The sequence below is a fragment of the Anolis sagrei genome, chromosome 5 (assembly GCF_037176765.1).
Source record: "Anolis sagrei isolate rAnoSag1 chromosome 5, rAnoSag1.mat, whole genome shotgun sequence".
Classification (NCBI taxonomy): Eukaryota; Metazoa; Chordata; class Lepidosauria; order Squamata; family Dactyloidae; genus Anolis; species Anolis sagrei.
The window spans coordinates 25731369-25753910 of record NC_090025.1 but is presented as its reverse complement, the minus strand read 5'-3'; the positions used below and the strand labels follow the sequence as shown (position 1 = coordinate 25753910).

Sequence of the window (22542 nt, the reverse complement as noted above, 5' to 3'; positions counted from 1 at the left end):
TCCTAGGTAAAACGTAACCACTTTCTCCTCATCTGAGAAGCCCATAGGGGAATCTGCAAACCATTCCTCTCTGTTCAAACCTGGAAATATGATGCAGGTGATATGATTTTTTAATATCACATTCCAGCTTCTGTTCTATTTCCTTGGGCTCTATAGGGCCAGTTACAATGGGAACACGGAACACAAAATCATAATAGTTTTATCCGAGATAATGTAAAGGTTTGCCCCTGACATTAAGCCTACTTGTGTCCAACTCTGGGGGTTGGTGCTCATCTCCATTTCTAAGCCAAAGAGTCAGCATTATCTGTAGACATCTCCAAGATGATGTGGCCGGCATGCCTGCATAGAGTGCCGTTACCTTCCCGCTGAAGTGGTAGCTATTGATCTACTTACATTTGCATGTTTTCGAACTGCTAGGTTGTCAGAAGCTGGGGCTAACAGCAGGAGCTCACTACACTCCCCAGATTTGAACTGTTGACCTTTCGGTCAGCAAGTTCAGCAGCTCAGTGGTTTAACCCGCTGGGCCACTGGGTGCAAGATTATAATGCCACATTATATAGAACTGTATTGAAAATAGAGCAAAATGACAGAATATAGAATATGAAAATGCTTTTGTATCTCTCACAAACATAAGTTGTAGCCTTAATAGAAATCCACGGCTCACCAACCCCAGTTAGAACTGTTCCCATTTTGGGGAATGAGAATTCAGACTGAGATGATGTGTCAGTTTGCTGGTGGCTATGCAAGGCTATTCACTTACATTGTTATTTTGGCTTGTGGGAAAAAACCCAACGTGGTCTGCATGATGATTTGTTGCTTTAAAAGACTGCTCAATGCCATCCTTTCTTTGGTGATTTTGTTGTGCCACATTTCTACTTGAATAGATGGAAGTATAGATACATCTTTAGTTTCAATGGGGACTTGCAGAAGGTTCTGGTAGCCTCCAAATGCTTTCAGGGAAAGGACCAATACTACTGTGTTCTTGGCATGGAACTTCAAGTAGTGTTTAAAATTCAGGGACAACAGAAGAAATGAATAGGAAGGAGGGAAATAATCACAAAGAACATAAGGGGAAATCTGAGAAAAAGTTGAGTCAGTTATCTTTTTTTAAGAAGCACATTATTGATTAAGGGTTTTTTTTGTGTACCTTGTTCTGTGGTACGTGTGTGTCTATAGAAACAGAGTGTAAGGCTTGGATAACTGCTTATTTACTTGTTTGTGTTTTGAGTAACTTTTGTCTAGAGGCAGCGCTGGCAGTTGAATAGAAAGCTCTCTTGATTTTCAGCTGCAGGGGAATGTGCCAAATGCATTGTGAGCAGAGAGGCAGCAATGTAGGGATTTTTAATACCAGACTCTATAGGCATTCAGTGCAGAGGCGGAGGTCCTCATACAGTTTCACCATGTGGACTGCATTTTAATCTAGCAATTGAGTCATAGGCACCTCCCACTCTCCATTCAAAATTGTCAATATGATACTGTGAAGACTCTCAATTGCATAGCATCTCTAGGTTACAGGGAATTCTTTATCATTTGAAAGACTGCTGTATTTTGCAGCAACTTCAAATGCACAGTAACAGCTAGAAGCAAGAAAATGACACAGAAAAAAGCATTGCGCATAGTACACTGATTGCTGCTCTAGAAGCTTCATGCTATAAAGCCAATAAACAAATATGATAATTATATTCTCCTGTTTTGCTTTCAGAACATTGTTGGGTGTTGTAGCAGTTGAATATCCTTTATATGAAATGCTTGGGAACCAGAAGTGTTTTGGATCTTGGATTTTGTAATAAACATACATAATGAGATATCTTGGTGATGGGACCCAAATTTACATATAACATTCATTTATGTTTCGTATACATCTTATACACAAAGCGTGAAGATACTTGTATTTTGTAGGGAAGTAACTAATGTCTTATTGCAGTGTTTCTCAACCTTCCTATTGCTGCGACCCCTTAATACTGTCCCTTATGTTGAGATGACCCCACAACCATAAAATTATTTCCGTTGCTACTTCATATAAATATCCGATATGCAGGATGTATTTTCATTCACTGGACCAAATTTGGCACAAATACCCAATATGACCAAATTTGAATTGGTTTTGTCATTTGGGAGTTGTAGTTGTTGGGATTTACAGTTCACCTAAAATCACAGAGTATTCTGAGCTCCACCAATGATGGAACTGAACCAGTCACAGAACTCCCATGACCAACAGAAAATACTGGAAGGGTCTGGTGGGCATTGATCATGAGTTTTGGAGTTGTGGTTCACTTACAAACAATGCAGGATCTGGACCAAACTAGGCAGAAATATTCACTATGCCCAAATATGAATACTGGTGGAGTTTGGGGAAAATAGACCTTGACATTTGGGAGTTGTAATTGCTGGGTTTTATAGTTCACCTGTAATTAAAGAGCATCCTGAACCACACCAGCAATAGAATTGGGCCAAACTTCCCACACAGTATCCCCATGCCTTGAAGGGACTCACTGTTGTGAGCCTCCCTCTAGCCTTGCATGCTCTCCCTCACCTGCAAATGCACACCACGCTGGCATGCGCTGAGCATGCCTGCTCTCCCCTCCCCACTTGGAGTCTCAGAAACAGACCTCCCCTTGGTTGAGAGGCTAGCCAATCACAGTGGAAGAGGGCTTTTGGTGGAAGGATTCGCCGTCTGTTTCCAAAAAAGAAGAGAAGGACAGGCAGAGAGATCTTCAGCCATCTCTGCCAAGGGGGTTCCTAAGGTCATCAGACATATATGTTTTCTGATGGTCTTTGGCGACCCCTCTGAAACTCTCTTGCGATCCTCCAGGGATCCTGGCCTCCAGGTTGAGAAAGTCTGCCTTATTGGATCAAACTAGGATCCCAGCATGCCTCAAGGAAGCTGTGATTATAAACCTTCCCTAATTATGATTATAAACCTTCCCACCATACTTGACAACTACAAACCAGTTTCCAATCTTAAATTTCTGGGCAAGGCACTGGAGCGTGTGGTGGCTCCTCAACACCAAGGGTTGTCAGCCCCTGGCAGACTTTAGTTTAAAGCACGGTCACAAAGCAAGGTCCTTGGAAACAGCTTTATTATTCTTTCTTGCCAAGGAGAATTGAAAGCTAGTTCTGAACATTTCCCACCAAACCTGTAGTATATCATCTAGCTGACCCATGACTCCCCTTGCTATCCATTCTAATGGCCTCATTCAATTCCCACAGAGCATGCTACATTGCCCAGGTTTCTCCCTGCCAGTCCAGATGGCCCTTATCAGAAGCCAGTGTTTCACCCCCAAACTGGCATAGAGTGGACAAAGCAGCTTGTTGACTTTAGCTGATATGGACACATCCTGACAAAGGGTTCCTGGATTAGACTGATTATTTAGATCCATTTTAGTCTGGTTTCTGGCCTGGTTATGGGACAGAGACAGCTTTGATCACCTTGATGGATGATCTACACAAAAAACTGGACAAGGAGAAGTGTATCTCTGCCTTTTCTTCTGAACCTTTCATCAGCATTCAATACCATTGACCATGGTATTCTACTGAGTCACCTTTCTGGGATAGGACTTGGGGGCACTGTTATTCAGTGGCTCCGGTCCTTCCTGGAGGGATGGTCTCAGCAGGTGGTGCTAAGGGATTCCTATTTGACTCCTTGGCCCCTGGTCTATGAGATCCATCAGGTTCGCTCCTGTCCCCCATAATATTTATCATCTACAGGAAACCACTGTAAGAGGTTATCTGGAGTTTTGGAGTGTAATGCCATCTATATGCAGATGACACCCAACTCTACTACTCCTTACCACTGAATTCCAAGGAAGCTATTCCTGTGATGAACTGGTGTCTAGTGGAAGCTGTAATGGACTGGATGAGAACAAACAAACTGAAGCTTCATCTATTAAAGACAGACGTGCTCTTGTTCAGTCGAAAGGCAGATATGGGAATAGAGATCCAGCCTGCATTAGATTGCGTTACACTTCTCCTGAAAACATAGATTGGCTGTTTGGGGGTATTCCTGGATTCGGCTCTGAATCTGTCAAGTTAATGTTAGACACATTAAGTCCCTTTTGGGGAGAAAAGAAGGATAAAAATAAAGATAAGTATGATTATGATAATGATTGATGATGGTGATGATAACAACAACAACAACTTAATGCATGAAACAAAATTTGTATACAATGAACTATCAAAAAGCAAAGGTGTCACTATTCCAGCTTCCCATGTGGAAAGTTTTGGATTTTGGAATAATTTGGATTTTAGAATTCAAACTAAGGAATGCTTGGCCTGTATCACAGTGTAAGTTTATTGAAGATACTTTCCTGAAAGAAACTTAAACACAATGTCTTTGTTAACTTTTTAAGGAGGCTACTATATTGTCCTTTGTGTATTGTGCATCCTTGAAAACGGTGCAGATATAGAATGTGATATTAGTGTAATATCTGGTAATACCAGCAGTATAAAACTGCACAAAAAAGCAGAAATAGTTATTGGTAATCCTAATGTTCCATCACAAGGAGATTCAAAATAAAGAAGTGTTAAGGTTTGAATGTGTTGACTCTTCAGCCTTCATAGGCAGTGCTTCACTGTCAAAAAAGCTACAGTTGCTGATGTTTTTTGTTCTGAACTAATACTGCAGATTCCAAATGGCCTTCTAGAATATGCTACTTAATCTAAAATGTTATGCATGTATAAATATCACTGAACTAACTATAGCTTACATTTCAGTACAGTATATACTTATGTACAGGTCAACCTCATGTAGAAGTTGAGGGCATGTTTTAGGGTCATAATTATGGATTTTGATAGGACCCGTGGATAAGTCAAGCACCAGTGTTGTTTCAAGGGCCAGTCACTTCTGGCCACTGCTGTTTTTTTTCTTTTCCCAACCACTAAAAAGGCCAAAAACAGTGGCAGAGCAGAGAAGTTTCATGTTTCTTGTAGGTCTTCTCAGAATGGACTATGCTCTTGTGTTTCACTACTCTACTCAGAATACCCCAACTCCTTTTTTTGAATAAGAGTTGAGGTACACTAGAGATACATTGACCTGTGGACAAGTTGACCAATGTTTTGTGTTTGTTTTTTTAACCAAAGCTTCAGAGTATATAGGGTAGATCTGTGTGCTATGTTAATGCGAATGGAATATTACTCTGCAGTAGAAGACAATCTCAGAGTAATTAGCCTGTAAATACGTCTCAATGTCAACAAATTACAGTTTATTTTCTATGACACTGTAAATTCTTGGTATCCATGTACAGAAAGACTTAGCAAATAAAAAAGTAATTATCAAATCAAAAAGTAATGGACTGAAGAGAAGATAAAAGGTTCATGCAAATCTTGAAAACAAACAAATCTTCAGAATAGAACAGAAGGAGGAAGGAAAAACGTATTTTTAAATCAAGCATGCCGCTCTGTATTATTGATCCTATTTTAAGGAAATTAGACATGAAGAGGAATCCAAAATCCATTAAAGGAGGAAAATCTGTGTGTCTTTCAGGTAGAGAGACTGAGACAGAACTTGATACTTATTTCTAAGGGTAAATTAAAGGGGATCACTTTGAATAAAGTTCTTCTTATTTGACAGGGTCCTCCACTTCCCCTGCTTTTACAAGATGGTGTTCGTTTACTCCTTTTACTTACCTCAAGAAGTAAACAGGACAACACAGCATGGACTGTTTTGTTGCAAAGTTCTGAATGGTGGCAAAATTTCCTTTGCTCTTCCCCACTGGGAAGACTCAGCTCCCTCATTTCCATTCCATTGTGGCAGGAGTGCAGACTTCCCTCTACTGCATTTACCTAACACATAGGATTTCACACTCGATAATCTTTGAAGCCAGTATACAGACTATAAGGAAGTTTGCAAGTTGTAGGCAGGTGGAGGGAAAAGTCAAGACTTGTTAACACCAACTGGGAATGCAGAAGACAAACTGCGGTGTTCCTGGTTGGTCCATGAGAGCTTGGGGGCATAGTACATTATAAATTAAATCTTTATTCTTTGAAAAATCTTTGTCGACACTGTTCTTACTACTTACTGTATCCACAGATGAAGTGATCCAAAATGGCAGTCATACATAACTCCTCCACATTTTTATTAGTATACAGATAGAGCCCCTGTAGTAGCCTATGGATGTGAGAGTTGGACCATAAGGCAAGCTGAGCAAAGGAAAATAGATGCTTTTGAACTGTGGTGCTGAAGGAAAATTCTGAAAGTGCCTTAGACAGCAAAAAGATCAAACCAGTCCATACTCCAGGAAATAAAGCCTGACTGCTCACCGAAGGCAAAGGTGAAGTCTACATAATGAGAAGATAGGAAAGCTCTGAGAAGACAATGATGCTGGGGAAAATGGAAGGAAAAAGGAAGAGTGGCAGACCAAGGGCAAGATGGATGGGTGGTATCCTTGAAGTAACTGGCTTGACTTTGAAGGAGCTGGGGGCGGCAACGGCCGACAGGGAGCACTGGCGTGGGTTGGTCCATGAAGTCACAAGGAGTCAGAAGCGACTGAACAAATAAACAACAATACAGATAGAACCAGGTTCAGTAAGATGGATACCAGCCTTTTTTCTGATACGACAGAGCAGGCATGGGCAAACTTTGGCCCTCCAAGTGTTTTGGACTTCAACTCCCACAATTCCTAACAGCTGGCTGCAATAGAGCAAATGGGTTCATTGGGAAGATTTCCTCCCACTCCATGATTTAAACTAAAACACTACCAAATATTTTGTTCCATAAATTTAATCCCTGAACCCAGAGAAATAATGTGCATAAACACTCATAAAGCCAATATAGCTAAAGCATATATTTATTTATTTATTTATTTATACACATTTTTGGGACAAAAACATAAAAAGGATGCTAGCAGGGCAGTCAAGCTTAAGATAAGTGGTCAGAGCTCATGTACTGGCTTGGTTTCAAATAGCTGTTGTGACTTCAAATGTATGTATGTAATGAGATTTATACCGATGTAAAGCAGCAACAGTGGGTTTAAATACATTAAAGGCATCAGATTCCATCTGATCTTGGAAGCTAAGCAGAATCAGCTCTGATTATAGTACTTGGATGGGAGACCGCCAATGAATGCCATGTGCTGCAACCTTTATGTAAGTGAAATAAACCAGCAATACCACCTTGTCTAAGAAAACTCTTATGGAATTAAAGGGGTCAGTATATATCTATAAATGATGTGAAGGCACATATATGCACATAGCGGAGACCATTCTTGGGGAGAGAACATTTTGTGTTACAGTATGGAGAATCTGTGATTTTGTTTTTTGAAAAGCTGCTTATCAGAATTTAGAACAATTTAGAACAAGAATTTGAGTAGTGTAATATGAGTATAGTAGCCAGCAAGTGATGATGGTAACAAGATTTTTCTTTTCTGGTTCTACTATCTCATTAAATCCAAGGAGAAACCCCTTCTGAATTGAGTGCAGCTTAGTGAGCACCCTTTTAAAAAAGGCTATCTGAAAGGTTGGAAATACAGGTCCCTCAATAGTTGTTGAAAACTAATGAGGTAGAACGGAACATGGTGGTGTCCGGACTTTATATGTCACGAACCTTGTATCATTTCAAAACTGTATATAACGAAAAGGCTGAGAAACCATAGTAATGCAATAACAAAAAACCTTCATTTTTCCTGCAGAATAAACTCTTCCTCCCAGACAGTATAGAATACAAAAACAGCATTCCAAGCCTCTACCATAACAAACTAAATCAATACTCTTAAATTCACATATTTGCTTCTTCTATTTTTTTTTTTTTTTTGCTGTTTGGAAGACCTTTTTATGTATCTGAAACCAACTTGCTGGAGTGAACAAGCCTGTTCTCAAATATTTTCCATTATGAGAAATGTCTGATTTGCAGAAAAAGCAAGAGACTGAAATAGCTTCCTATGAAATACTATCTGCTGTTGTGCATGGCAAATAAGTCTCAGAAGTACACATTTCATGGAAGTAAAGAGAATATGATTAGGATGAACTCCTGCGCCTCCAAGTAGATACATTATTTTATACATTATTAGTGAGTATGAGGGCTGAAAAAGTTACTTTTAGCTTGGTTTTTTGTGTGTGTCAGGGGTGACTTGAGAAACTGCAAGTCACTTCTGGTGTGAGAGAATTGGCCATCTGCAAGGATGTTGCCCAGTGGTCTCCTGGATGTTTTGATGTTCTATGATCCTTGTGGGAGGCTTCTCTCATGTCCCCACATGGGGAGCTGGAGTTGACAGAGGGAGCTCATCTGTGCTTTCCCCGGATTTGAACCTCTGACCTGTCGGTCATCAGTCCTGCTGGCACAAGGGTTTAACCCACTGTGCCACCGGGGTCAGCATGGTAAATCTTGTTTTTAAAATCCAAGGTGAAGATTTTATTTTGAAAGATCTCTACAGTAGTTTTTCATGATTTCACCTATCTTAATTTTTTTCTGACATTTGTTTGAGTTGTTCACAATTTTACATAGCAGATAGCAGATTAATATGCTGTCTATTATGAAACTTGAATATGGTAGATACAGTAGAATGATAGCACAAATTGTGTAGTGCAAATTAAACTTGTGCACGAAATTAGTTTCTTCCATTTTTTTCAGTACCTTCGGTATTTCGAGAGCTTTTAATGGTAAGGGCCCTCCTGGTATGTAAACCCACCTGACACAAAAGCAAGCAGGCTCCTCCTCTGCTTTTTGGCACAGTTTAATCTGTTTTATTAATCCCCCAGCAAACAAATCTAAAACCATAATTCCCTGAAAACTACTACCAGTTACATCTCTTTTTCCAGGAGGTAATAATTCTTCCTTATCTGGAAATGGAGAGCCTCCTTAAAATGCTTTGGAAAGAGTGCATGGCTGCTAGCGTGTTGCAGCCCGGGAGAGAAAGCATGTATGCGCCTGCCTGCAGCACGTCTCCTATGGACACATTTAAGAACAAGAAGCCTCCTTAAAGCGTGTGCACCTGCCTGCAGCCGAGTGCCTCTCCTCTAGAGAAGAAACAGCTTAAATGCCTAAAATGATGGGAAGGGGAGTATGGGAAGCCCCCCCCCCCCCAATAATGGGCCGATAAAATTTTTATTTATTTATTTACAGCATTTATATACTGCTTTTCTCACCCCGAAGGGGACTCAAAGCAGACTCAAACAGATCTTTTGGCACCCCAGAGTGAAAACAGATATCCGCCCTCCCAAATTCAGGAGTCTCCCAAAAATGGATCAGGGCCCCCACTGAGACACGAAACGGGACACAAAATGGGTCAAGATTTACTTGGATTGCACAAGCCTAGTGTGAATAGACCCCCACCCCCAATGCATAATTCAGTTGTATAAAGTTTAGGCTTATTTTCCATGTGGTTATTGAAGTCCAAGATACCTTTAGCTGAGCAACAAGACAGCTAAATATGAAGGTCCTGGAGATAATTAGTTCAGAAATACAGCATTGGGCCCTTTTGTCTTGTTTCTTACATAAACCTTTCTAGCAGTCTGCAGAATATTTTGGAATATAATTATCTTAAAACCAGAAACAACAAGAGCCGCTTGCTTCCCTAATGTGTTTTCCATAAGTATCTTAAAAGCATGACATTCTGCCCTGCATTTTCCTTTGAACAGAGACTGAGAAAGGACACTGCTGAGCTACCCATCTGGATCTTAATTACACTTGAAATGGTTCATCATTTTGACAAAGTTTGAATACCTTGCTCTACTAGGATAAAAATGACATGATGTACCGAATTCTATTGAAATAGGAATGCAGGCTCATGGATAATTAAGGTAAACTAAGATTCCAGTTGAGAAATGTGTTCATTATATTAGTATTAATTTGAAGCAATTGGTTGGTATACAAATATATAATGAGAATTAAAAGTCACGGTATATCATTTAATTAAAAACTGCCTGGGGCTTTCTGCATTCTAGCAGCCAGCCATTCTTGTTAAGGAACACCATGTTTTATGGACCACCGTCGATACTATTATGATCTTTCTATGAATGTTTCATTCTAAAACTCTCAGATATTAAACTAGATTTTTAGCATACTGCCATAATCTAAAGAGGAGGAAGCTAATTACTCTGGGCAGGGGATGAAAATAATGGGAATAGGCACCACCTAGTGCCGTGTTGTTGTAATGAAAATGTCCTCATTTTATTTTTTAAAGACTACATTAAAAGGATAGGGTAGATTTTTTTCAACATTACTTTTTGTCATTCAAAGGTATTGTACTATGATTACAGCTTAAATGCCTATGTAAGAGAAAAGGAAGATCTGGGGTGCTTCCAGACAGCACTAAATCACAGCTTTTAAACAGGGGCAAAAAAAATCCCAGGACACCAGAGGTCCACATACAGACCTGTTGGTCCCAGGATTTCTGCCTATGTTGTCCAAATTTGATGCTTTTTTGAGATTTAGAGTGGCCACCATGGGATTTTCTCCAGAAACGTCCGTGTTTTTCTTTTAAATCAAGATGTGGATAGGCAGAGAATCATTGCAGTGAATAAGTGAAAAAGTTTTTTGTCCTGGCAAGAGAAAATATGCCCTCCACACATTTCATGAAGTTTCTGGCACACAAACAAAGTTTTTGCCTTCTACTCAAGTGTCACCTTCTTTTTAGGAACTGACCAATCAGGAACAAACATCTAAAACCTGCGGGGGGGGGGGGGGGGGGAGATAAAAAAATAATCCAGTGATTTCCAACTGCAGGGACATGTGAAGATCTGCATATTTGGCTCAAAAACGTGATATTCCTGCACCTGAAAATCTTGTGGGGTTTTTTTTGCCATTGCTAGCGATTGCTTCTATCAAGTGACTGGATTGACCTTGAAGGAGCTGGGGTGTTGATGACTGACAGGGAGCTCTGGCGTGGACTAGTCCATGATTCTATGATTCTATGATTCTATGAAGTCACGAAGAGTCGGAAACGACTGAACGAATGAACAACAAAGCGATGGCTTTTGCGGTTACAGTAAACGGCGTCTGGCCACCCTCCTGTTAGCTGCAGAAGCTCATGGGATAGAAGTACTGTCTGGACAGGCCCCTGGTTTCAAAACCGGGACAGTAAGCACACTAGTCTCTTAACTATTGGTACATCTCCCATGATTCCACAGCATTCCGACATGTCAGTAGCACAACCCATAGCTCACTTTGCCCTACCTCAAAGGATTGCTGCTGATGCGAGTAGCATTGCATTGATGCTATTATCATTTTGATGATTAGTTTTACAAAGTGCTTCTTGGTGTATATTCTCTCCAATGGCCAAGATTGTGTTTCCTGCTATTTAACATTTACATGGAACCTATGTAGCAAATGAGTGGAAACATCCAGTGCTTGGAAAATGTACGTTAGTGACGCCGAGCTCAATTTCTCCACGTTCTTCAGCAACTCAATCTACTTATTTGCAACAATGGACTAGCAGAAGCCAGTAAATTGAAGACCATTCCAGACAAGACTAGTGCAGCTGAGTTGTATAATATTGATCAGTCCCATTTCCACCATATAGTCCCCTTCCAAATGTATATAATGTGTGGCGGGTTCCATTGAACTCTTGTGTGATTTGGTTTTAAGGAAACAAGTACAGGCAATGTGTGAACATTGAATTGAATGTAGGGCCAAATGAGTTGTATATGATTATTATGTGAGAACAGTTCATACCTGAGCCTTAGTCATAGAAATCTGTGCATCTGGGAGGGAAAATATTTTTTGAGCAAATGAACTCATGGGTTGGAGAGTTCAAAAAAGTACCCGCATATTGAATTTTATTTTTAGCTAAGCTCCCCTAGGAAGGAGTCTTGTCTGAAAAAAGGTATTTTGTGCAAAGAAGAAAAGAAGCAGCAGTCAATACCACTAGTTTGAACTAACCAAGTTTCTGGAGCAGCTTAAAAATACAACACAAACGAAAACAACAACATAATACAAAGGCTTTTAAAAAAAGACTAAATCCAATTGTCAATCTTAGTAGGTGTTGATGTATTACGTTTCTGTTGATTGTAGTCATGATGAACAATTAAATTTAGGTTGCTGTGAGTTTTCTGGGCTGTATGGCCATGTCCCAGAAGCATTCTCTCCTGACACTTCGCTCACATCTATGGCAGGCATCCTTGTGAGGTTGTGAGATCAGACCTCACAACTTCTAAGGATGCCTGCCATAGATGTGGGCAAAACGTCAGGAGATAATGCTTCTGGAATATGGCCATACAGCCAGGAAAACTCACAGAAAAACAGTGATTCTAGCCATGAAAGCCTTCAACAACAAATTAAATTTAGGCCAGTAAAAACTAGAAAACAAATAGTGCAATAATTTAAAATTGTGCCTAGAATTTTATCAGGAATGGCTAAGAAAGCTGGGTAGGTTTAACTTGGAGAAGACTGAGAGGTGAGATTGTAGTCATATTTAAATGCTTGAAGGGATGTCATGGATTTTCTATTTTCAGACTAGAACTTGAGACAATGGATTGAAATTTCAAGAAAAGCGATTCCACCTAAATATATATAAAAAATCTTAACCCTAAGAGATTTTGACAGTGGAATAGGTTGTCTTGGAGTGACTTGTAGATTCTGCTTTGGGGATTTTTAAACAGAGGTTCAATGTTCATATTTCAGGAGTGATTTAGTTGTATATTCCTAGATGACAGAATTTGGGCTAGAGATGGTTCTACGATCTCTTCCATCTCTATAGGATTCAAGAATACAGTTGGCGCTCTGTATCTGTGGCTGAAAAATTTAAAACAAAATCCAAAAAAGCAAACATTCCTTTTGCCATTTTATATAAGGGACACCATTTCATTACACCATTATATATAAGGGGACTTGAGCATTCATGGATTTTGGTATCCACAGAAGCCCTGGAACCAAACTCAAACAGATACCGTTGTATTTTGTTACTGTGTTGTAGAAAAATGTGTAGTTAAAGAGCTTTGTGATACCTTCAAGATCATAGAATCATTGAGTTGGGAGAGATCTCGTGGGCCATCCAGTCCAAATCTCTGCGAAGAAGCAGGAAAATCGCATTCAAAGCACCCCCGAAAGACGGCCATCCAGCCTCTGTTTAAAAGTCTCCAAAGAAGGAGCCTCCACCACATTCTGGGGCAGAGAGTTCCACTGCTGAACAGACCTCACCATCAGGAAGTTCTTCCTCATGTTCAGGTGGAATCTCCTTTTCTGTAGTTTGAAGCCATTGTTCTGTGTCCTAGTCCCCAGGGCAGCAGAAAATATGCTTGCTTCCTATTCCCTATGACTTCCCCTCACATATTTAGACATGGCCATCATGTCTCCTCTCAGCCTTCTCTTCTGCAGGCTAAACATTAAGCTGCTCCTTATAGGGCTTGTTCTCCAGGCCCTTGATCATTTGAGTCGCCCTCCTCTGGACACATTCCAATTTATCAACATCTCCTTTCAATCGCGGTGCCCAGAATTGGACACAGTATTCCAGGTGTGGCCTAACCAAGGCAGAATAGAGGAGTAGCATGACTTCCCTGCATGAACAATTCTATCATGGCACAAGATTCAAAGCACTACTAGAGTCAAATGATAGACTATTGATTTAATGTTGCAGATCTCTATGAACTCTATAATATAAAGAGGAGAAAAAGAAAATGTTAGCAGTGTGGTCAGATGGCAATGAAATTCAAGAAAACCCGATGGCTGTAACCATATATTCTGATGTGGTTATATGAAAAATAGTTCAGGAAATAGTGTTTGCAAACAGCCTGGCATTGATATGCTAACTGTTAAGAAAAGCAGACAAAATAGCAGTGCTAATGCTCAAACTGGGGGAAACAAACAGTTTGAATAAATAATAATTAAAAAAGCCAGTACTGCAAAAACAAGGAAGCATCCAGACAAGCTTCTCTATAAATAAGAATTACATAAGTGGATGTAAAGGCCCTCAGAAGTGGAAGAAACAACTGTTTCAAATTGCAAACTATACTGAATGGTTTCTGAATTGTGCTCAGACACCAATTCCATTGGGTAGACTGGTTGTTCTTAACCTTTGGTCCTCCAGATACTTTGGGCTTCAACTCCTAAAACCCCCAAGTGATATGACTAATGGTCAGGGATCTGGGGAACCGAAGTCTAAAACTTTGGATGAAATGTTCAGCACAACAGAGGGAGAATGTGTAGAAAAGAGCATCTTGGAAAGCAAACAAACCAATAGCTCAAGTTAGGAAGGCTGAATAGAGATAGTTCCCGAGTTATGAACATCCAAATGACAAACAACTCCTAGTTATGAATGGGAGTGAAACAATAGGAAGTGAGAGAAATCTTCCCCTGGGAAAGAAAATTCACTCCAGAAAGAGTTATCATGGGGAAAAGGGGTCTCCACTGAAGTTTTATATCCAGTCCTTGTTTCCACAAACCAATTTTTTCAAAATCTAATTATTACAATCATAGGAGGTGAGAATAAATTTTCTGAACAGGGATAGAGACAGCAAAACAAACACCACCAAAAACACTAAAGCTAATATTAACTTTGGTGTTTGTGGTGGTGGGTTTTTTGCTGTCTGAAGCCTGCCTTTGCTTTTTTAAAAAAATGAATGCTGCCATTAGAAAATGCATATGTAACTGGGTGAACTACAATTCTCAAAATCATGGGTCAATCCTTCCCAAACTCGATCAGTGTTCACAGTTGGCCATGTTGGGTCTGTGTGCCAAATTCGGTCCAGATCCGTCATCGGCTGGGTTCAGTGGTCTCAGAATATGATTGAACTATAATTCCCAGAATTCAAGGCCAATCAACCCCAAACCCTGCCTGTATCCACAGTTGGCCATATTGGGTCTGTGTGCCAAGTTTGGTCCAGATTCATAGTTGGCTTGGTTCAGGCTCTCTGGATCCAGGGGAACTACAACTCCCAAATTTCAAGGTCAATCATCCCCAAAGTCCACCAGTATACAAAGTTGGCCACTTTGGGTCTGTGTGCCAAGATTGGCCCACATCTGTCATCGGCTGGGTTCAGTGCTCTCTGGATGTGGGTGAACTACAACTCCCATATATCAAGGTCAATTTCCTCCTAACCTTGCCAGTATGCACAGTTGGCCATGTGCCAAGTTTGGTCCCAAACTGTCTCTTGCTGGATTTAATGTTCTATGCTGGATTCAATGTTCTATGAATACAGGTTAACTATAACTTCCGGATGCCAAGGTAATCAACCCCAAATCCAGCCAGTATGCAAAGTTGACTGCAAGTCTGTGTGCCAAGTATGATCCAAATCCGTCATTGGTGGGGTTCAGAGGGCTCACTGAATACGGGTGAACTATAACTCCCAGATTTCAAGGTCAATCACCTTCAAAGTCCATCAGTATTGACAGCTGGCCATGTTGAATTTGTGTGCCACGTTTGGTCCAGATCTGTCAACTGCTGGTTCAGTGTTCTCTGCATACAGGTGAACTATAACTCCCAGATGCCAAGGTCAATCACATGTAAATCCTGCCACTATGCAGTTGGCCATGTTGCATTTGTGTGCCAAGTTTGGACCAGATCTGTCATCTGCTGGGTTCAGTGTTCTCTGAATATAGATGAACTATTTATTTATTTATCTATCGTGTCATCCGCAACCAGAACATTGTATTACATTTCTAACAGAACAAAACAAACAAACAGATAAAAAAACAAAACACATACACAAATTTTGCAAACTTGGTAGCTGATTAAATGTCCTTTGACCAGTATCTGGCCACTTGGAGTGCTTCTGGTGTTGCCGCAAGAAGGTCCTCCATCGTGCATGTGGCAGGGCTCAGGTTGCATTACAGCAGGTGGTCAGTGGTTTGCTCTTCTCCACACTCGCATGTCGTAGATTCAACTTTGAACTATAACTCCCAGATTTCAAGGTCAGTCACCCCCAAAGTCCATTAGTATTAATAGTTGGCCATGTTGAATTTGTGTGCTGTGTTGAACATTGTGTGCTATGTTCTGTGTTTTCTGAATATGGGTGAACCATAACTCCCAGATGCCAAGGTCAATCACGCCCAAATCCCGCCACTAAGCAAAGTTGGCCATGTTGGATTTGTGTGCCAACTTTGGTCCAGATCCAACATTGGTGGGTTTCAGAATGGTCTTTGGATGCAGGGTGAACTATAAATCCCACCTGGGTGGGTCAGTCCCCAAAACTCTTCCAGTAGATTACTCCAACGCGCTCTACGTGGGGTTGCCTTTGAAGACTGTTTGGAAACTTCAATTAGTCCAACAGGCGGTGGCTAGATTACTCACTGGAGCGTCATACAGGGAGCATACCACCCCTCTGTTATGTCAGCTCCACTGGCTGCCGATCCAGTTCCGAACACAATTCAAAGTGCTGGTTTTGACCTACAAAACCCTATACGGCTCCGGCCCAGCGTACCTGTCAGAATGTATCTCCTTCTATGTCCCACCTCGGAGTTTAAGATCTTCTGGGGAGGGCCTGCTCTCGGCCCCACCTTTATCACAAGTCAGACTGGTGAGGACGAGGGACAGGGCCTTCTCGGTGGTGGCCCCTCGCCTGTGGAATTCACTCTCCGGGGAAATTAGGTCATCAACATCCCTCCTCTCTTTCAGAAGGAAGTTAAAAACCTGGATATGGGACCAGGCCTTTGGGTAAGCTGGCAGATGGATAAAAGACAATGACAACCAGAGTAGGAAAGGACAATGACAATGCTGGATGGATTATGGATTTATGAATTGACGAACGTTGACCACAAGATGATTTTATTGCTGCTATTGTATTAATTTGATTGTTTTAACTAGTTATAACTGTTGTTGTTATATTGTAATTTGTATATTGTATTTTGTGAACTGTTGGGCATCAAATTGTGCCTTTTGTAAGCTGCCCTGAGTCCCCCCCCCCCCCCGGGGTTGAGAAGGGCGGGGTAGATGCACTCCAAATAAATAATAAATAATATGTTCTGTTGGCAGCACAGGAGGTTAAACCGCTGAGTTGCAAAACTTATTGACCAAAAGGTCACAGATTCAAATCTGGGGAGTAGTGTGAGCTTCCGTTGTCAGCCCCAGCTTCTGCCAACCTAGCAGTTCGAAAACATGCAAATGTGAGTAGATCAAGTAACGGCAAGTAACGGCGCTCCATGAAGTCATGCAGGCCACACGACCTTGGAGGTGTCTATGGGCAACGCCGGTTCTTCGGCTTAGAAATGGAGATGAGCACCAAACCCCAGAATTGGACACAGCTGGACTTAATGTCAGGGGACAACCTTTACCTTTACCTTATGTTCTGCTGGCCATTGGGTGACAGGTATTTATTTATCATGTCATCAGCAACCATACCATTGTATTACATTTCTAACAGAACAAAACAAACACACAGATTAAAAAACAAAAACAAAAAAATCCACAGATTTTGCAAACTTGGTATTTGGTTAAATGTCCTTTGACCAGTATCTGGCCACTTGGAGTGTCTCTGGTGTTGCCGCAAGGTCCTCCATTGTGCATGTGGCAGGGCTCAGGGTGCATTGCAGCAGGTGGTCAGTGGTTTGTTCTTCTCCGCACTCGCATGCCGTGGATTCTCCCTTGTAGCCCCATTTCTTGAGGTTGGCTCTGCATCTCATGGTGCCAGAGCGCAGTCTGTTCAGCGCCTTCCAAGTCGCCCAGTCTTCTGTGTGTCCAGGGGGGAGTCTCTCATCTGGTATCACTCACGGATTGAGGTGCTGGGTTTGGGCCTGCCACTTTTGGACTCTTGCTTGCTGAGGTGTCCCAGCGAGTGTCTCTGTAGATCTAAGAAAACTATGTCTTGATTTAAGTCGTTGACGTGCTGGCTGATACCCAAACAGGGGATGAGCTGGAGATGTCTCTGCCTTGGTCCTTTCACTATTGGCTGCTACTTCCCGGTGACAGGTATGCTCTAGAGATCCATCATTGGTGGGGTTCAGAATGTTCTCTGGATGCTGGGTGAACTATAACTTCCACTTGGGTGGGTCATTACTCCCTCCTCCTCCAAAAATAAAAACCCTTGTGGGAGTTGAAGTCCAAAACCTGTGGAGGCCTAAAGGTCATAGCCACGCCCTCTCCAAAGGCCTCTGGTTGGCTTGAGGGGGCGGGGCTTGCTTTTCGGGCAGGCCTGGGCGGCGTGTTAGGCCTCCGGTCGCCATGGCAACGAGGGGCTAGCGCGCGAGGGAGCGCGCGAGCGAAGGTGGTGGGATGTACGACCGGGCCCCGCGCGCCTTGACTCCCACTTTGGGCTGCACCCAGTCGCACGTGGGACCCGGATGTTACGACTTGCCTTCCCAGAGCAGGCCACTCCAAGGTGAGCAGGGAAGGAAGGGGAAGTAAGGCTGCAGTCTAATGATTGGTCCTTGAGTTTGTTTGATCTGGAATGTGTCAAAGTTAAGTGTGTGCTGCACCCCAAGGGAGGAGAGAAACAGAAAGACACATACAGTCACATTTTCTGTCTTCAAAATGGGATGACTGGTAAAGGATAGGACTTTTTGCAGTTGTATCTGAAAATACCTTAATACCAGGGCATTGTGAGGTTGTGTTCTTTAAAGTAGTGCTGCCAAATTATGTAAAGACACTGCTAATTTCCCATTTGCTGGGTGTGCATTTCCCATCTGCACACTCTTTTGTGTGTTTATGCTTATAAAAGGTAAAGGTAAAGGTAGTCCCCTGACATTAAGTCCAGTCATGTCTGACTCTGGGGTGTGGTGCTCATCTCCATTTCTAAGCCGAGGAGCCAGCGTTGTCCGTAGACACCTCCAAGGTCATGTGGCCGCCATGACTGCATGGAGCGCCGTTACCTTCCCGCCAGAGTGGTACCTATTGATCTACTCACATTTGCATGTTTTCGAACTGCTAGGTTGGCAGAAGCTAGGGCTGACAGCGGAAGCTCACGCCACTCCCCGGAATCGAACCTGCGACCTTTCGATCAACAAGCTCAGCAGCTCAGTGCTTTAACCCACTGCGCCACCGGGGGCTCCGTTTAGGCTTATAGGAACCTAATATTTTAATGCACAGTACAACCTGGGGTTCCTGGACTCATCCTTGAGCCTGGAACCCCAGGTCTCGGCAGTGTCCGGGAGAGCTTTTGCACAATTAAAACTTGTGCACCAGTTGCGCCCATACCTTGGGAAGCCTGATCTGGCCACAGTGGTCCACGCTCTTGTTACATCCGGAATAGATTACTGCAACACACTCTACGTGGGGTTGCCCTTGAAGACTGTTCGGAAACTTCAACTGGTCCAGCGAGCAGCAGCCATAGCTAATACCCCAGATGATAGGAACAGAATTCAAAATGATCTTAACAGATGGGCCAAAAGTAACAAAATGAACTTCAACAGGGACAAATGCAAGATACTTCACATAGGACAGTGGTTCCCAACCTTTCTTTGACCAGGGATCACTTTGACCAGGGAGTACTTGACCAGGGACTGCTTGACCAGAGACCACTCTCCAACATTAGTACAAAAAGCATGTATTAGTATGAATCAGTTTTTGGTTAACTTTAGATTTAGATTTAGTTTGGGGTGCTGATTCGGTAAAATTACATTGGATAAACCACATCAGCTCTAGTTGCTGATACAGAAAATGTGGTCAGCAACAGGGAAGGAGTGGCAGGTGGTGTGAAAAGAGTGGAAATAAAATACATAAAATAAATAAATAATGAGGAAAAAGGCTTGTGGTGGTCTGCGACTCACAGGTTAAGAACAACTGACTTAGGCAGAAAAAATGAAATGCAGAGGATACCTATAAAGTCACATGATTTTCTTTTTAAAAAAAGATTGGTATGTTGTCAATGGAAATCCTAATAGACTGTTTCAATTATATTTCCTTTCCCTTCTGGTCTCTCCTGCTGATGCACAGAAAACTATGTTGGAACAGCTTTTCCCAATATATATATTTTACTCTGGAGGAACCTTTGACATAGTTTTCAGGTCTCAGGGAACCCCTGAATAAAAAAAAATCCTTATATCTACTACTCACAAAGTGAGTAGCTTTTTGACTCTGCTTCTTCAAGTTGAGAAGAGCTGCTGTAATACAAATGAATGTATAGGGACAAATAACAGCTAAGCTTTCACCATTATTTGAGCTATTGCGTCTCAGATTTGTCCATTCATAACACACAGCTTGCTTTGTCTAGCAGCATGGGAATATGGAAACTAATATCTACCAGAATTTTTATTAAACTGACTAGATGTGAGTGGTGTTTAAATGAGGTACAGGAGAATCCAGTTTTGCTGTTATTATTATTGGAACTTAAGAACTGTGTTTTTTACAAATCCTAGCTTTATAGGGAAAAAAAAGACTAATGGCTAAGGAGGGGGGGGGGGAGGAGGGGGAGGAGGAGGAGGAGGAGAAGAAGAAGAAGAAGAAGAAGAAGAAGAGGTCAACCTTTCCGTTATTAAAGAGATATTGGCATTTTATACTGGAAATCAAATATTGCAGATCTATTTCGCACAGTTACATGATCAGATCGAATATCTCATTTGAAAGGTTATATGCTTGCCAGGCAACCATTAATAGAATCAAAGAGTTGGAAGAAACCACAAAGTCCATCAAGTCCAATCCTATGCCATGCAGGAAAACACAATCAAAATGGCCATCCAGCCTCTGCTTCAAAACCGCCAGAGAAGATTCGTCGTCGTCGTCATCATCATTTGAGACACAACAAGATTAGTACACAGCAAACAAGATCACTATGCTGGTTGTTGTATTGGATCACTCATCAGACACTTCCCAAGTGTCTAGGACTATGTAATGTATCAGCAAATAATGCGGACAGATCCGAGTAGGGTGACCTTTTGCACTTGACAGATGGTAATTTTGTCAGCACCGATTGTGTTTAAGTGCAGGCCAAGGTCTTTAGGCACTGCACCCAGTGTGCCGATCACCACTGGGACTACCTTTACTGGTTTGTGCCAGAGTCTTTGCAGTTCGCTTTTTAAATCCTCATATCATGTCAGCTTTTCCTGTTGTTTCTCTGCAATCCTGCTGTCACCTGGGATTGCGACATCGATGATCCATGCTTTGTTTTTTAAAACGATTGTAAGGTCAGGAGTATTATGCTCCAAAACTGTCTGTCTGAATTCGGAAGTACCAGAGCAGTTTGGCGTGTTCATTCTCTGTAACTTTTTCCAGCTTGTGATCCCACCAGTTCTTTGTCACAGGCAGATGGTATTTTTGGCACAAGTTCCAATGAATCATCTGAGCAATGGTGTTGTGCCTCTGCTTGTAGTCTGTCTGCACGATCTTCTTGCAGCAGCTGAGGATGTGATCGATTGTTTCATCTGCTTCCTTGCAGAGTCTACATTATTATTATTATTATTATTATTATTATTATTATTATTATTATTAGTGTATGTGCATGTATGTAAACATTGTTAGATTAAGTAAATAATCAGGAGATACATGTAAGCATCTATTATTATGTTTATTTATTCCCTGCTTTTTCTGTCCACAAAGGAGACTCTGACACAGCAGATTCAATTGCTGAACAGCCCTTACTGTCAGAACATTTTTCTTCAAGTTTATGGAATCTCTTGCAATTTAAATCTATAGCTCCATGTCCTGGTGTCTAGAGTAGCAGAAAACTTGCCTCCTCCTCCTCTATGTGACATTCTTTCAAATATTTAAACATGGCAACCATGCCCCCTCTTAAATTTCTCTTTTCCAAGCTAAACACCAATTTTCCTAAGCCATTCCCCATAGGGCTTGGCTTACAGATCTTTGATTGTTTTGGTCTTCCATCTGTGGACACGTTCCACTTGTCAATATCTTTCTTGAGTTCTGTTTTAAAGCAGTCTGTTTTCACCATTTCTTTTTTCCAACCAGACTATTTTTAATAGCTTTGTTGTTTGGGAAAGATGCATTCTCAGTGTGAGATAATGATCAAGGCAGTCTGTGTTATTATTTACACAGCATGCCATTTACTTTTTCTTTGAACCAGTTCAAAATGGCAGTTCTTTAAACACTATATATATTTCCAGCTGTGAAAAAAAACCAGATGTTTAAAGACGTCATAAGGTTTCTGTATACTAAAGCATATAGTAAATTAAGTAAGGTTTTCTGAATGTGAGTTGCAAGAGATATTGGTAAGTATTTTCATATATATATATATATATATATATATTCTGTGGAAGTGTCTGCCTGCAGAAGCGGAACATAGTAAAATGTGCTTGTTGTCTCCTAGAGGTCATTGGAGAACAAAAAATGTTTTTTCCTAGGTGCAGAGGAGTGTGTTTTTCCGAGATCTCCTGACCAATGTGATCCTGTACTCTTCCAAAGTGCTAGATAGCCATTTTGACTAGTAGCCATTTTGACTAGTAGCCATTTTGTATAATTCCCATTTAATGCTGGTCAAGCCATTTCCTAATTATTGCATCCCGTCATTGAAGGAAATGTAGTTTTATAAGATTTTAAATTGCTATATAGGACTATAGGGCGACTAAAATGATCAGGGGTCTGGAGAACAAGCCCTATGAGGAGCGGCTTAAGGAGCTGGGCATGTTTAGCCTGAAGAAGAGAAGGCTGAGAGGAGATATGATAGCCATGTATAAATATGTGAGAGGATGTCACAGGGAGGAGGGAGCGAGCTTGTTTTCTGCTTCCTTGGAGACTAGGATGCGGAACAATGGCTTCAAACTACAAGAGAGGAGATTCCATCTGAACATGA

General features: G+C 41.4%; 1 protein-coding gene across 1 annotated transcript in view; it reads left to right on the top strand.

Moving 5' to 3' along the window:
- The first annotated feature begins 17764 nt into the window (after positions 1–17764).
- STPG2 (sperm tail PG-rich repeat containing 2) overlaps positions 17765–22542 on the top strand; it is a 259212-nt gene continuing 254434 nt past the window's right edge. The window contains exon 1 of the mRNA XM_060779207.2: positions 17765–18180. Within this exon, the coding sequence (XP_060635190.2) occupies positions 18075–18180 (106 nt within the window). The 5' untranslated portion in view covers positions 17765–18074. The remainder of the gene's footprint in view (positions 18181–22542) is intronic.